Raw genomic sequence first — 12,167 nt, forward strand, 5'->3', positions numbered from 1 at the left:
CTATGTCTATGATGTAAGAAAGGTGTCTATTAATAATAAGTAATAATAATAAATAATAATAATAATAATGCATATTAGCCTACTTCCTGGTGATGGAGCCCATATGTTTGATGCTTGCCATGAACTGGCAGTCATAAATTACAAATTAGTTCAGTTGATTGGAAAATGACCAGATTCTATGGCCATGCTAACTCTTAAGCACACTTTGGACTGGGTGGGAACAGGGGTGGGAGAAGACTTCTGGGCACTCCCTTCCTCCAAAGGTAATTCAGACAAGAGTTTATAATTTATGGGAATAAAAGGTGGGAGTGGGGGGTTTCTTTTTTCCTTGGCAACAGTCCCGCTCCTAAGTGGTTAAACTGCAAGATAGGAAACTAAGCAATTTATCTCAATCAAGGGGTTTGATCATTGCTGAGAATGGAAAACCCCCTCCTGTTACCATGATAGTGCAAACACATACACTTAATTGTATTAATAAAAGTTTCTCCTTTCTCCCCTTCCAACTAAACACCTTCTGCTGAACAGCTGGACTATGGTGCTCCAGTATTTCCTCTACGTTCCTGTCCTGTAGCTACTACCATACCTGCTCCCCTGGCCAATTTATAAAAAGGGTTTCTTTTCTAGCTTATCTTTCTCTTTTGTGCCTGCCACTCCTTGACACGGAGTTCAGCTGGTCTGCTTCATTGCTCAGTGTCTCGCAGGCTGAATTTGACTTGGGATGCAAGACGTTCTTTGCAGGGAGGTTGGTTGTTGAGTCATAAGTATGCAGATACTTTTTTCCATGATGCCTTCCCGCCGCCATCCCAGCTTTCCCTGGCAGCACTGTCACTTGGTCAAAGCAGTACTTCTATGGTCCGTTGATTCTTGAAAAGGTGTCCATTTTATTTGTAGTGACCAATCAAAATATTGTGGTGTATTGAGGACTTCCCTTCCAGGTTTCCCATCTTGTGCATCTTTGGAACAACCATAAACGAGGCTGTCTTCCAAATATTCATTCCAGGTTTGATGCTGAGCCTGGTGGATGGTGGGACAGAACTTTGGGAGTTTAGTCAGGTCTGCATGGAGACCCACACAGCGCAGATCAACCATGTTTGTAATTATGTATTTCACAACTGACTCTAGGTGCTTTAAGAAGCTCCTAGTAAGCATGGACACATATCACCTATAATTACTTTTTGCTTTTTATTCTGTCACACCACATTTGGAATGGACCGATTAGCATTTCCCAATTCCTAGCCATATTTAATGCTTATCTGAACCTTCACGAAACTCTTCTTTCCTCTCCCCTTTTCTCCTCACCCGTTCCTCCCAATCCATCCAGCTCCTTCTGTTCCCTTCACCTCCAGCTCAATCTCTATGTGCCCCAAATGGTTCACTGATACCCCAAATTCATTTCCCAGATTCCAAACAAGCTCCCATCTCCCTTGCCCACCCCTACCTTTGATAACAACATAATGACTTGTTAGTGCGTATGTATACCACTGGCCTCCACAGGCTAGAATTAGAACAATTCAGACATGTGTCATAGGTCCAACAAATAGCACTGGCTTTTAGTTCAAGTGATGGAGGCCGGCGCTTCTGGAGCCAGAACGGTCTGAATTCTATCCTCTTTGTGACTGAAAAGTTGCTAATGCCCATGGTGTGCCGCATCATGGCAGCTATGGTTGCAGACTGTTATACTGTCATAACAGAGGGACAAAAGGGTCTTTGAGGTCTGTGCAGTGCTTCAGGTAGCTATTTATCTGGGTCAGAGATGCCCTGTAATGTGTTGCTCCCTCTCTCCCCAGAGAAACCCCAGAATTTATGAAGTTTTCAAACAGCAGGTGGCCTGTCAGTGGTAGACAGACCTGCCAAGACTCAGATCTGGGTTTCAGCAAAAGCGCCATAAGAGGCCTGTTGAATACTGGGGAAGGGAGAAGACTAAAGACCCAAACTTATAATAATTTGACTCTGTGCTACATTTGGGCCAGGTCTACTTTATATCGATTCACCCATCTTATTAATTACCCAGGCAGCATCTCAATGCAGGGTTGGATTTAGGGACAGGCAACCCAGGTGACTGCCTGGGGTGCTGGGCTTGGGGGGCGCCGGGCTCGCAGATGTACAGATCCTAGCATGCAAATTTATCGTCGTATGACAGAGTTAAATCATGCACTCAAATCGTTCATCCAAGTTGTGAGATGGGCTACAAATACAATGAAAAATAAGGTATTCAAAAGCTTAACAAATGGGGTGGGGGGGGCAGATGACACTCCTCGCTTGGGGCACCATTTGGTCTAGGGCTGGTCCTGTCTCAATATATCAAAAAGTTGTGGGCAGTCTATTATACAGATATATAGTAATAAAGTACACACATACAGCACTTTCCATCAAGTTGAAGCCTTTTACAAATCTTGAGATACCTGTACTCATCCTCATATAACCAATGGGGAAACTGAGGCATAGACAGATTAAGTGACTTTTCCACTCACTGAGTCTGTGGCAGAGTTATGAACAGACAGCAAAGCTCCTGACTCTCTGTCCTGTGGTTTAACCACACCACCATCTTTCTTCCCTAGAGCAATATGGCATGAAGTCGCAGAGGGCTAGGTTTCCAACAGACCTTTGTTTCTTGACCATCCGGGTGACACAGGAACCAGAAATCAGGCAGAATATGGCGGTGATCTTAATTATATTGGCAATTTCATTGATCAATTGATCACAAAAACTAGGTGAGCTGAGCTCACCCTCGGAATGTACCAAGAAAGGCTAATTCCAGCTAACGAGAGACTGACCATTTCAGTCCCAGTTTGCTTTAGGGGATTGTGATTGGTCCAAGGAGACTGGATTCAGTGAACTACATAATTTGAGGAGGCCTCTTGAGTTGGGGGGGGCATTAACTGGACTGTTTCAGGGGATGGCTGCAAAGCCAGGGTGTGCTGGTCAATCCCCGGTGTGTTTAAGGGTCCAAGCCCTGGCACAATTTAGGGCAGGAGCAGGCAAATCTTAGCGATTGGATTTTGTCCATGAGTCTCCTGATGCAGTTTGGAAGCCCTGGGCCAGTCTAAGGGGCTCCCAGTGGTTTCTGGAGGTAGGACCCGCAAAGGTTCAGGGAAGTCACCGGTCGTTTCGAGAGGATTATTTTAGAGAAATTAGGGACCCTGATAATCCCGAGGTCTGCGTCTGCCTGTGGGCTCAGGGTCCCAGCCAGAGCAGCTCGACAGGTGCCTGCTTCCCCGGTCGCCCCCTGTCCCGAGGAGACCGCGCTCTCCCCGGCCCCGCCTGGGGCAGGGACACGTGCGCCCCTGCGAATGAGGAAGCGGCTCTTTATTGAGTCCCCTGGCCCGTTCCCCTCTCCCCCGGCCGCCTCCCCCCGCCCCCGGGCGCCCCCTTCCCCCCTGTGCCGCCTTGCCCGGCCCCCGGGCGCCCCTCTGGGTCTCCCCCCCCGCCCCCGGGCGCCCCCTTCCCCCATGTGCCGCCTTGCCCAGCCCCCACGCGCCTCTGCCCGGCCCCGGCCCCGGCCCCAGGCGGGTAGCGCCGACCCCCGCGCCCGGCCCGGGGGGGCGGTCGGGGCGGCCGCGCCGCGGCTCTAACAGGTGGGATCCCGCGGAGAGGAGGAGGCGGCCGGAGGGGGGCGGAGGAGGCAGGGACGGGCGGGGGGAGGGAGGGGGACGAGCCGGAGCCGCCTGTGATCCTGTGACAGGAGCGGCTGCTGCTGCTGCTGGCGCCGCCGGTGCCTCCCTCTGCCCGGCTCGCTGGGTCGCTGTCCGGCTGCCGCGCTCCCTCCACGCCCGCCCCGCAGCGGCCCCTCCCGGGGCCTCGCCCCCGCAGCCCGTCCCGACTCCAGCCCCGCCGGCCGGGCCGGGCCGGGCAGGGCGCAGCGCAGGGGCCGGCCGGGCTCGCCGCCGTCTCCAGCCCGGGACAGGGGGTCGGGCGCTGCCTCCGGCCGGGATATGCCGAAGCCCCCGCTGCTGCTGCGGGGGAGCCGCCCCGGGGACAGCGAGCTGGGGCGGCAGTTCCGGGACTGGTGCCTCCGCACCTACGGGGACTCGGCCAAAACCAAGACGGTGACCCGGAGCAAGTACCAGCGCATCGCCGAGGTGCTGCAGGGGGGCGCCGGCTCGGGCAGCGGCGCCGGCGGGGGGGGAGAAAGGCAAGTTCCAGTTCTGGGTCCGGTCCAAGGGCTTCCGGCTGGGAAGCGGCACCCGGGAGGCGGCGAAGATGGGTCAAGTGGTGTATGTGCCGGTGAAAACGGGAACGGTTAGTGCGCTCCGGGCCCCGGGGGCTCGGTGTCTGTCTGTCTGTCTTGTGTCTGTGTGTCCTTCCCTCCCGCCGCCGACACCCCAGGGGCTGGGGCCCAGAGCAGGGGAGAGACCCAATGTGGGGCAGCCCCCCCCCCCCCGCATCACCCCTTCCCCCCCCGCCAGCCATCCCGGCCCCTGTCCCATCAGCACTAACTGGCACATCCCAGACACACAGCAGGGTGCAAATGAGCGCGCATGCCCCATGGGGGGCGAGACACCCACCCCCTGCGCCCCATGAGAAAACAGCCGCCCCACGCCCCTGTCTGGACAGGTCCAGCCAGCCCCCCCCCGCCCCAGTGCGCTGAGTTGCAGACAGACCCCTTGTTGGGGGGCGTGGGGCAGAGCCTCCTGCGGAGCAAGGGCTGCCCGCCCCCCCCGCCGCCGGGCGGGGGCTGAGTGGGGTGGTGGTGGCGGGCACAGCTGGGGCGGACCCCTCCCCACCCCTGTCCGATCACGTCCAACCTGAGCTGCCCATCCGCCACCCACCCATGCGTGGCTAGGGAGGGGTGCGCGTTCGGCGCGGGCCAGCCAAGCCTCCAGCCCGGGCTGGGCAGGGCCAGCCTGGCTCCCAGCAGCTGGCCTCGCAACGGGGGGAGGATGCAGATTAGGTTAGACACCCGGCCCAGGGGAGGAAAACCCCTCACACGCACCCTCCCCTCCCCCCTCCTGCCCCATCCGGTCCAGCCGGTCCCTCCCAGCGGCTGAGCGGCGAAGAAGAGGGGCGGTAGCTCCCTCTTTTAGGGTGGGGGGAGGAAATCCCTTCCCTCCACCCCAGGCCACTGCACCTGCCCCCCCCCCCGCCCCGCGATGGGTGCAGACTCGCAGAGAGCTCCGGGTTGGGTGTCAGTCCCTGGCGGGTGCAACCCAGGGGCCGGCTCCCAGACTCTGCGGCTCCCGTGCAGCCCACGCGGCGGGGAGGGAGCCCCCTTGCACCCCCCCCCCACACCCACCCCAGCGCAGGTCCTGCCCCATGACGCTCGCCCTGCATTTCCCACCCACCCCGTGACCGCAGGCCGCTTTGCAGCCAAGGGCAGAGTGGGGGCGGCGGGCACACCGCCCCCCCCCCCCCATCGCCTCCCCCGGCCAGGCCGCGTGCCCCCGCCCCCGCTGACCCGGGCGCAGGCTGGAGCCCAGCCCCGCTGGGCCATGGGAGCGCGCCCCTCCCCCTCCGCAGGCTGCTGTCCCGCGGCGCCGCTGGTTATCCTGGGGGGGGGGGCAGAGCCTGGAGCGGGGCCGTGCCCCCCCCCCGCCTGCCCGCGGGCTGCTGTCCCGGGAAACTCCCCTGCGGGAGCCTCATTGTTCCCTGCCCGGCTGGGGCGACGGCGCAGGGCAGAGCCCGGCTGGAGGTTGCAGCGCCGCTCCCCCTCCCCCCGCCTCCCAGCAGGCTGCTGTCCCGGGGACGAGTCGGCCCCGCTGGAGCCATTGTTCCCTGTCCTGCCCGGCCGCGCCCCCGCGCCGGGGACCCGCTCCCTGCCAGCTGGGGGGGGGGGGCGGGCGCTGACCCCTGTGTGCACGGGGGGGGCGCTCCCGCTCCGCCGCGGGGCGGGGGGGGGGGGCACAGCATGGGGCTCGCTGGCTGGGAACTCCCTCCCCGGCCTCTGCACCATCTGCCCCAGCGCCTGGCAGCCCAGGGGGCTGCGGCTCCTCAAGTGCCCTGGGGCGGGTGTCCCCCGGCGCGCGGCACGGAGACGCTGCGGCCCGGGGGGAGCCTGCGCCCCGGGAAAGTGGGCAGAGCTGGGCGCGGGGGTGGGCTGGGTTTGGTGGGTTTTTTTTTTTTTTTTCCTTTTTTTCTTTTCTTCCCCTCGCTGCTGCTGCTGCTGCTGCTGCTCTGAGGGTGCAGTGTTTTCCGAGCACACGCACACAGGCTCCAGCATTGAGAGGGCTGGAGCATGCTGCCATTGAGGGCAGCCCATCTGTGGCAAATGCTTCTAAACGCACTATTTACCTCCCATCTGGCCTGCCTTCCTCCTGGGGGAGGGGGGAGGGTCAGTATTTCTTCTCTTTTCCCTCCGCAGGGCAGAGAGGCTTCTTGGGTCTTTCTGGCCCCTCCACCCCAAATGTCTCTCGAATTTGTGGGAGACAGCCTGCTCCGCACAACAGCCCCCCCCCCCAAAAGCCACCCAACCCTGCTTTGGCTGAGGTAGTGAGAAACACCCCCTCCCACACAGTGCACATCATAATCTCCCCCAGAGCCTCTCAGTCTCACTAGCTACTCAGTGTACATGCCCTGATCTTTCCAATGCTGCAGAGTCATGGTACCCCAGAGAGGCCATGCTAGACTCCCGAGACCCTGCTGTTAATTAGTGAGACACCCCCCCCCCCCTTGTGCTGCACAACCAGGTCCTTACACCTGATGGCTCAGCGAGACCAGTGCAGGCACCAGGCTCCCTAAAAGCCTCATGTCCTGATGAAGTCTCAGTAGGGAGAGTATCTAGACCCCCAACTCTTCTATTACAGTCCCTGCAGGCTACAAATACTAGACGCACCTAGACTTCCATAAATCAACAAACCAAAAATAGGCAGACCCGCAGGAGACAGATGAATTTTCAACGGGACCATAGAGCACATTTGCCAGAGACTGACTGTAATACTGTAAGAAGTGAAAACTGGGGGCACTGTAAAGAGACACTGACTGCAGGAAAGACCCATCACTGCTGCTCCCCCTTAAATCTTAAGGTGTCAAGTGTGTAGAAGTTGTTTGTCCCCCGTCCCCCCCCCTGCCCTTTTTGACTCAGTTACTTAAGAGGAACCATTATGTTGTAAATCCAGTGAAAGATTTTGAGCTGATGCATTTGCTATTTTTTGTTTTGTTTGAAACATCTCTGAACATTTATAAATAATGTGACAGGGTTTCTCTTTAGTTGGTGATAATTCAGTGATTCTGTATCTTTCAGTGGTCTTCCCTAGTTTTGTATAGATGGGTGCACTTCATTATTCACATATGTGCAGTCAAATAATTTATGAAGCTGATACTAGCATTCAGCTCAACAATCAAGTGCATGTTCTGGTTTATCGTTATTCTGTTGCTCTTTCCAAACACTTCTGGGTTGGTGCTTCAATTGGCTTTCCCCTCATCATGCTACTCATCTATCTGACACCTCTTGTTCTGTCCCATCTTCCTTCTCCTAGTGTATTTGTCAAAGACTTAATGTGCTCAGGACTGTCCTGAGGCTTGGGACCTCGGGAAAGAATAAGCATAGCCAAAAGGCAGCTGGGGTGAGAGGGGGAGGGGATTTTGCATGTTGCTATTCAGTATCTGCAGATTGTCACAGGAAATATGAAGTACTGTACCGTGAGTGAAAAGTTGAGAAGAGCTAAAGAATGTGTGGAGGGCACTAGTGGGGTTAAGGTCTTTCCTTCTAATGACGGAGTCAGGGCCACTCCTGTTCTTGTGGGGATGGGGGATTATTAGTGTCCCTTTTGACCTTGTTTATTCCTAATTGACATAAGTGTTTTCTGTGCAATTGTGGCTAAAACACAATTAACGTGTGGTTCTTTTCTCTCTTGAGTAACTCTCCCTTGCCCTCCTTCAGGCCTCTTATCAGAGCAGGCCTAATCAGATTTGGGTGGTTTGAAAAATAGGACTGTACAGTGAGAAGGGGGCATCTGCCTTAGGTGATGGTCGCAGCAGATGGTGGTCTTTCGTTGACGAATGGGTTGGGAATAGAGACAGCAGTGAGGTCTGGCACAGGGAGTTTGGATTTCCCTTTCCCAGATGAGTGTCCTGAAGATTCAGGTCATTTAACACACACAACAAAAAAAAAAAAGAAATGAGGTCCTAGTCCGTGTAGGAAATTTGGTACCTTACTGGCAGCATAACAAGCCTGTTCAGATATTAATTAGATTGTAAGCTCTTTGGGCAGGGACTTTAAAAAATATCCATACAGAGTGCCTAGCACAACGGGACCTTTGTGTGCTACTGCAAAATACAAACAACAGGTATCCTGCAATTCCTAAGTGTACCCTCGCACTGCTCAACTATTATAAATTATAATAGGCTGATGTGTTGCTGGTATGTTAGTACCAGTGTAGCAGTGCTTGAACCCCAGCATCCATTAGCCAGCTGGCCTTGTATATCTCTGATCTTGCCTCAAAACCATGAGAGTATCTGTTCATGGTGGGGAGTTAAAATGTGGCTTTTATTATCGTCTCATGTTTCTCTTGCCCCAAGTATTTAGCGTCCTTTGGACAGAGTTTTCCTATAGATGTATGTTGAGATGGAGATATTGTGTAAGGAAAAATACGACATTTTTAGTGACAGCTGGAGGTGTTGATTTGTTTTCATGTAGCACCAGGTGTTAGGGGAAAGGTTAGACCCAGCCTTTGGTTTGGGCATTAGCTGCAGGAGTGGATATGTACACTCTGTAAATCAGTGCTATACTTCACCCTGCATGGTGTGCGCTTGTCACAGCTATGGAACACTGGCCAACCTAGCAGGATATCTTCATTCCGGCAGCCTGTGATATGGGCAACAAGAGTGAGTCAAATGGGACTGCAAGATGAGACATGGGAAAGCCTCACATTAGACTGACCCTTTGGGCGCTGCTCAGGGATCTGTGAGGCTCTGTGGCAGTACGTGCATTTGCTTTTGCCTTCCTTTGCCTCTTCTTACCCCTGCAGAGCTTGATATACGGTTCCAGGGTTCATTCCAGACACTAATAAAAGGCTGAGGCCATTTCTGATGGTGGGGTTTAATTGATTTACATGTAGAACCTTTCTAGATATTTCAAGGCAGACTCCCCAGAAAGTAGAGGTGTTTTAAAATCATCTTAGAATGACACATTTGGAGATCCCTCAAGAAAGATATTAGACTAAGAGTGAAGCATAATAAACAGAGGAGAGAGACCAAGAGGGGAATGGATGGCGGCCTTTCATCAACAGCAGAAAAATCACTGTGACACTGTATAAATCTGACCATTACAACATATGCCTAAAAAGTCTTAGTTTCTGCATGAAAACTAAAACACAGTAGATCTCAGGATGGTATAGCATAGTAGGAACAAGCTAGATTTAGGAAGCCAGACGGGTAGAAAGAAGGCAGACCTAACGGTTAATAGAGGACACTTTTTCCCAGTACAAGTATTCCCTAATGTTGTCATTTGGTGCCCCCCCCCCCCCAAAAACCACAGTGGCAAAACCTTTGAGAACTTTAGTCTACAAAAGTTTTCACTGTCATAGCTAACAGCTCAGGTTTTCTGTGATCTTCATTTGGTCTGGATTAGAAAACAATAACAAAGATTATTGAAATGAAAGACGCAGGTGGTGCAAATGGATCCCAAGGTGAGAAATGGCCTATTATTTGACACAAACCTACTTGCAACACAGAGAGTCGTCACCCTGCATGAAAAGCCTGGGGGTGAGGATGCACTGTGGGTCTGACTTTTCCCAAATAATTGATGAGTAGCTTCACATTTAGAAATGCACTTGACAGTTTGGCACAATACTGACAAAATGCATGAGCCTGTAAACCAAGTCCAGTGTGACCCCAAAATAACAGCCTATAACACTTCCAGATTTAGCTCTCTTTGTGTCTGCACAGGATCGATTGCAATTTTACCCTGAGCAGTTTCAGGAATAAGAGTCACATTAACGAAGGGCTTACTCTTGATGAGATTCTCAGGGTTCTTGGTTAAAGTTCACTGGTGAGCAGCAATAGTCTCTGATATATTTGCAGGCTGAATTTACACAGCCTTGGCTTTCTGTGTGTGTATAAAGAGAATTGGCAATCTTGGAGAATGAAGTTCCCTGTCAATGAGAGAGACCATGACTAGTGGCAATGCCAACTGGACCTTGGTCCTGACCTGCTGAATCACTAGGAGATCAATCTCCATGGCTCATTCGGTCCTTGGCCTCTCTGCCAAGATTTCCAACAGGTTCCCTGTTAGTAGCAATTGTGTTGGGTAGTTTTGTGACATGCATATGGTCCAGTTCCCATCAGAGACCACAAAGCAGTCATCAGGTGGTAAAAATTTTTGGTCACTACCACCAACTTGGGCTAAAAGTGAACTTGCAACCTACAAGTGAAAGGGTCTGTGGCCCATCGTTAGTTCACTAAGCCATCCAGTCCTCTAGCTCTGGCTGACTGAACAATTCTTAAAGAAAAATACAGACTCTTATCTAAATTGTGCATCCTACACAATTCCATTGATTTCATTGGTGTTGCATAGGGTATAACAGGCAGGATCAGGATCTGAGATAACGAGCTCCCTCCCAGGCCCCCCAAAACTAGTCAAATAATTTGGTTCTATCACTTGAAATTAACGCAACAAAATTGCTCTCAGATTTACAGCTCTTGATTGGCATTAATTTAAAGAAGAAGTAAAAAAAGCAACTGAGCACAAAACTTTTGTAAAGGCCTGTTACAATAAAGTTAAAATGAAGAGAAAGAAAATCGAGCTCCAATCAGAAACACCATTGTTTAAATTGTGCAAGCTACAGGCAGTGTTTGCGAAGGGAGAAAGGGGACTGAGCATGCTGGAAGCAATAGGAAGGAAGACAGCCTGCATATATAAGCATAATTCAGCCCTCCCTCTCCACTAAGTCTTTCCAGTCGCCTGACCCGAAGGAGCTTTCCCATACTTTAAGCAGGAAGGTGATTGAGGTAACTGGTAAAGGATGGCGGCAAAGCCCAGCAGAGCCCACTAAAACTTGTTTCACTGGGAGCCCTTTCAGGGTCTGTTTGCCCAAACCATTATCAACATGAGTCTCTCAGGTAAACCAAAAGAAATTATATTGTTTTTGTTGTTAAATTAGAGCAGACATGAACAGTGTGTAAATTTACTTTGTGGACAAACAAATGTCTGAGAAGGCAAAAAGATGGATGGAGGGATATTAATGGAGGTTCCGTTTATCCACCTGTGTTGACTTTTTAGCTTCATAGAAACTTGTCTGCATTGCTTTGACAGCAAAACGTATATTTATTTCTCTTTGTCTTTGGATCCTTTCTCTAGCAAAAATTAGAAATTACCTTTCCCTGCTCTCATATTAGCTGTTCCCTTCTCTGAGGAACTGCACTAGGGATGGGCCAAAGCCACCACTGAGTTTCAGTGTCCTGTCAGTCTAATTAGCTGATTGTAGCCATGGGTGGTACAGAGGAGACCTATTGGCCAGAATCAGCTTCTTTATGGGAACACTGCTGACTTCCACTCTTAGCATGGTTGCCAACAAAACGGTAGCAATTTATTTAAAAAGAAAATAGCTGCAGAGTGTGTGTGTGTGTGTTTGTGCATGTGTGCGCTGGGGGTGGGGAGGAGTGTCACTAGCTTTAGGGATATGGAATAGCATTTTCCTTTATTATGTAGCATGGGAACATCCATCAGTCACTCAGAGTTGAAAGAACAGGAGGACTTGTGGCACCTTAGAGACTAACCCATTTATTTGAGCATGAGCTTTCGTGAGCTACAGCTCACTTCATCGGATCCGATGTAGCTCACGAAAGCTTATGCTCAAATAAATGGGTTAGTCTCTGAGGTGCCACAAGTCCTCCTGTTCTTTTTGCGAATACAGACTAACACGGCTGTTACTCTGAAACCTGTCAGAGTTGAAAGGAGGTTGGTTAAGTTTTACCACCGTGGTGCACGACTCTTCAGAGAGGGAGGATTCAGGAATAGATGCAATATAAATATTTTCTTTCAGTGATTGTGCAGTGTTGGCTTGACAGTCCAGGAGGACAAGGTTTTCTGCTCACACACTAGAAGTAGCATGGACAGCCGTCATGCTAGCTTCCCCCACACTGGCTGCCTACAGACCTTAATCCTGATCTGGAGGGACCACTGCTGAGCGGAAGAGGGTAGTTCAGTCTCCACGGCCCATTCAGTCTGTGGCTCTCTGGTGAGACTGCTAGATGTAGTGGTTGTTTCACAATGTGGACATCAAGCCCACATC

General features: G+C 52.2%; 1 protein-coding gene across 1 annotated transcript in view; it reads left to right on the plus strand.

Annotated features, from left to right (window-relative positions):
• Window positions 1-3,932: 3,932 nt before the first annotated feature.
• Window positions 3,933-12,167, plus strand: part of NOL4L (nucleolar protein 4 like) — a 103,152-nt gene continuing 94,917 nt past the window's right edge. The window contains 2 exon segments of the mRNA XM_077832103.1: window positions 3,933-4,118; window positions 4,120-4,239. Coding sequence (XP_077688229.1) covers window positions 3,933-4,118; window positions 4,120-4,239 — 306 coding nt within the window.

Source organism: Eretmochelys imbricata, chromosome 13 (genome assembly GCF_965152235.1).
Source record: "Eretmochelys imbricata isolate rEreImb1 chromosome 13, rEreImb1.hap1, whole genome shotgun sequence".
Taxonomy (NCBI): domain Eukaryota; kingdom Metazoa; phylum Chordata; order Testudines; family Cheloniidae; genus Eretmochelys; species Eretmochelys imbricata.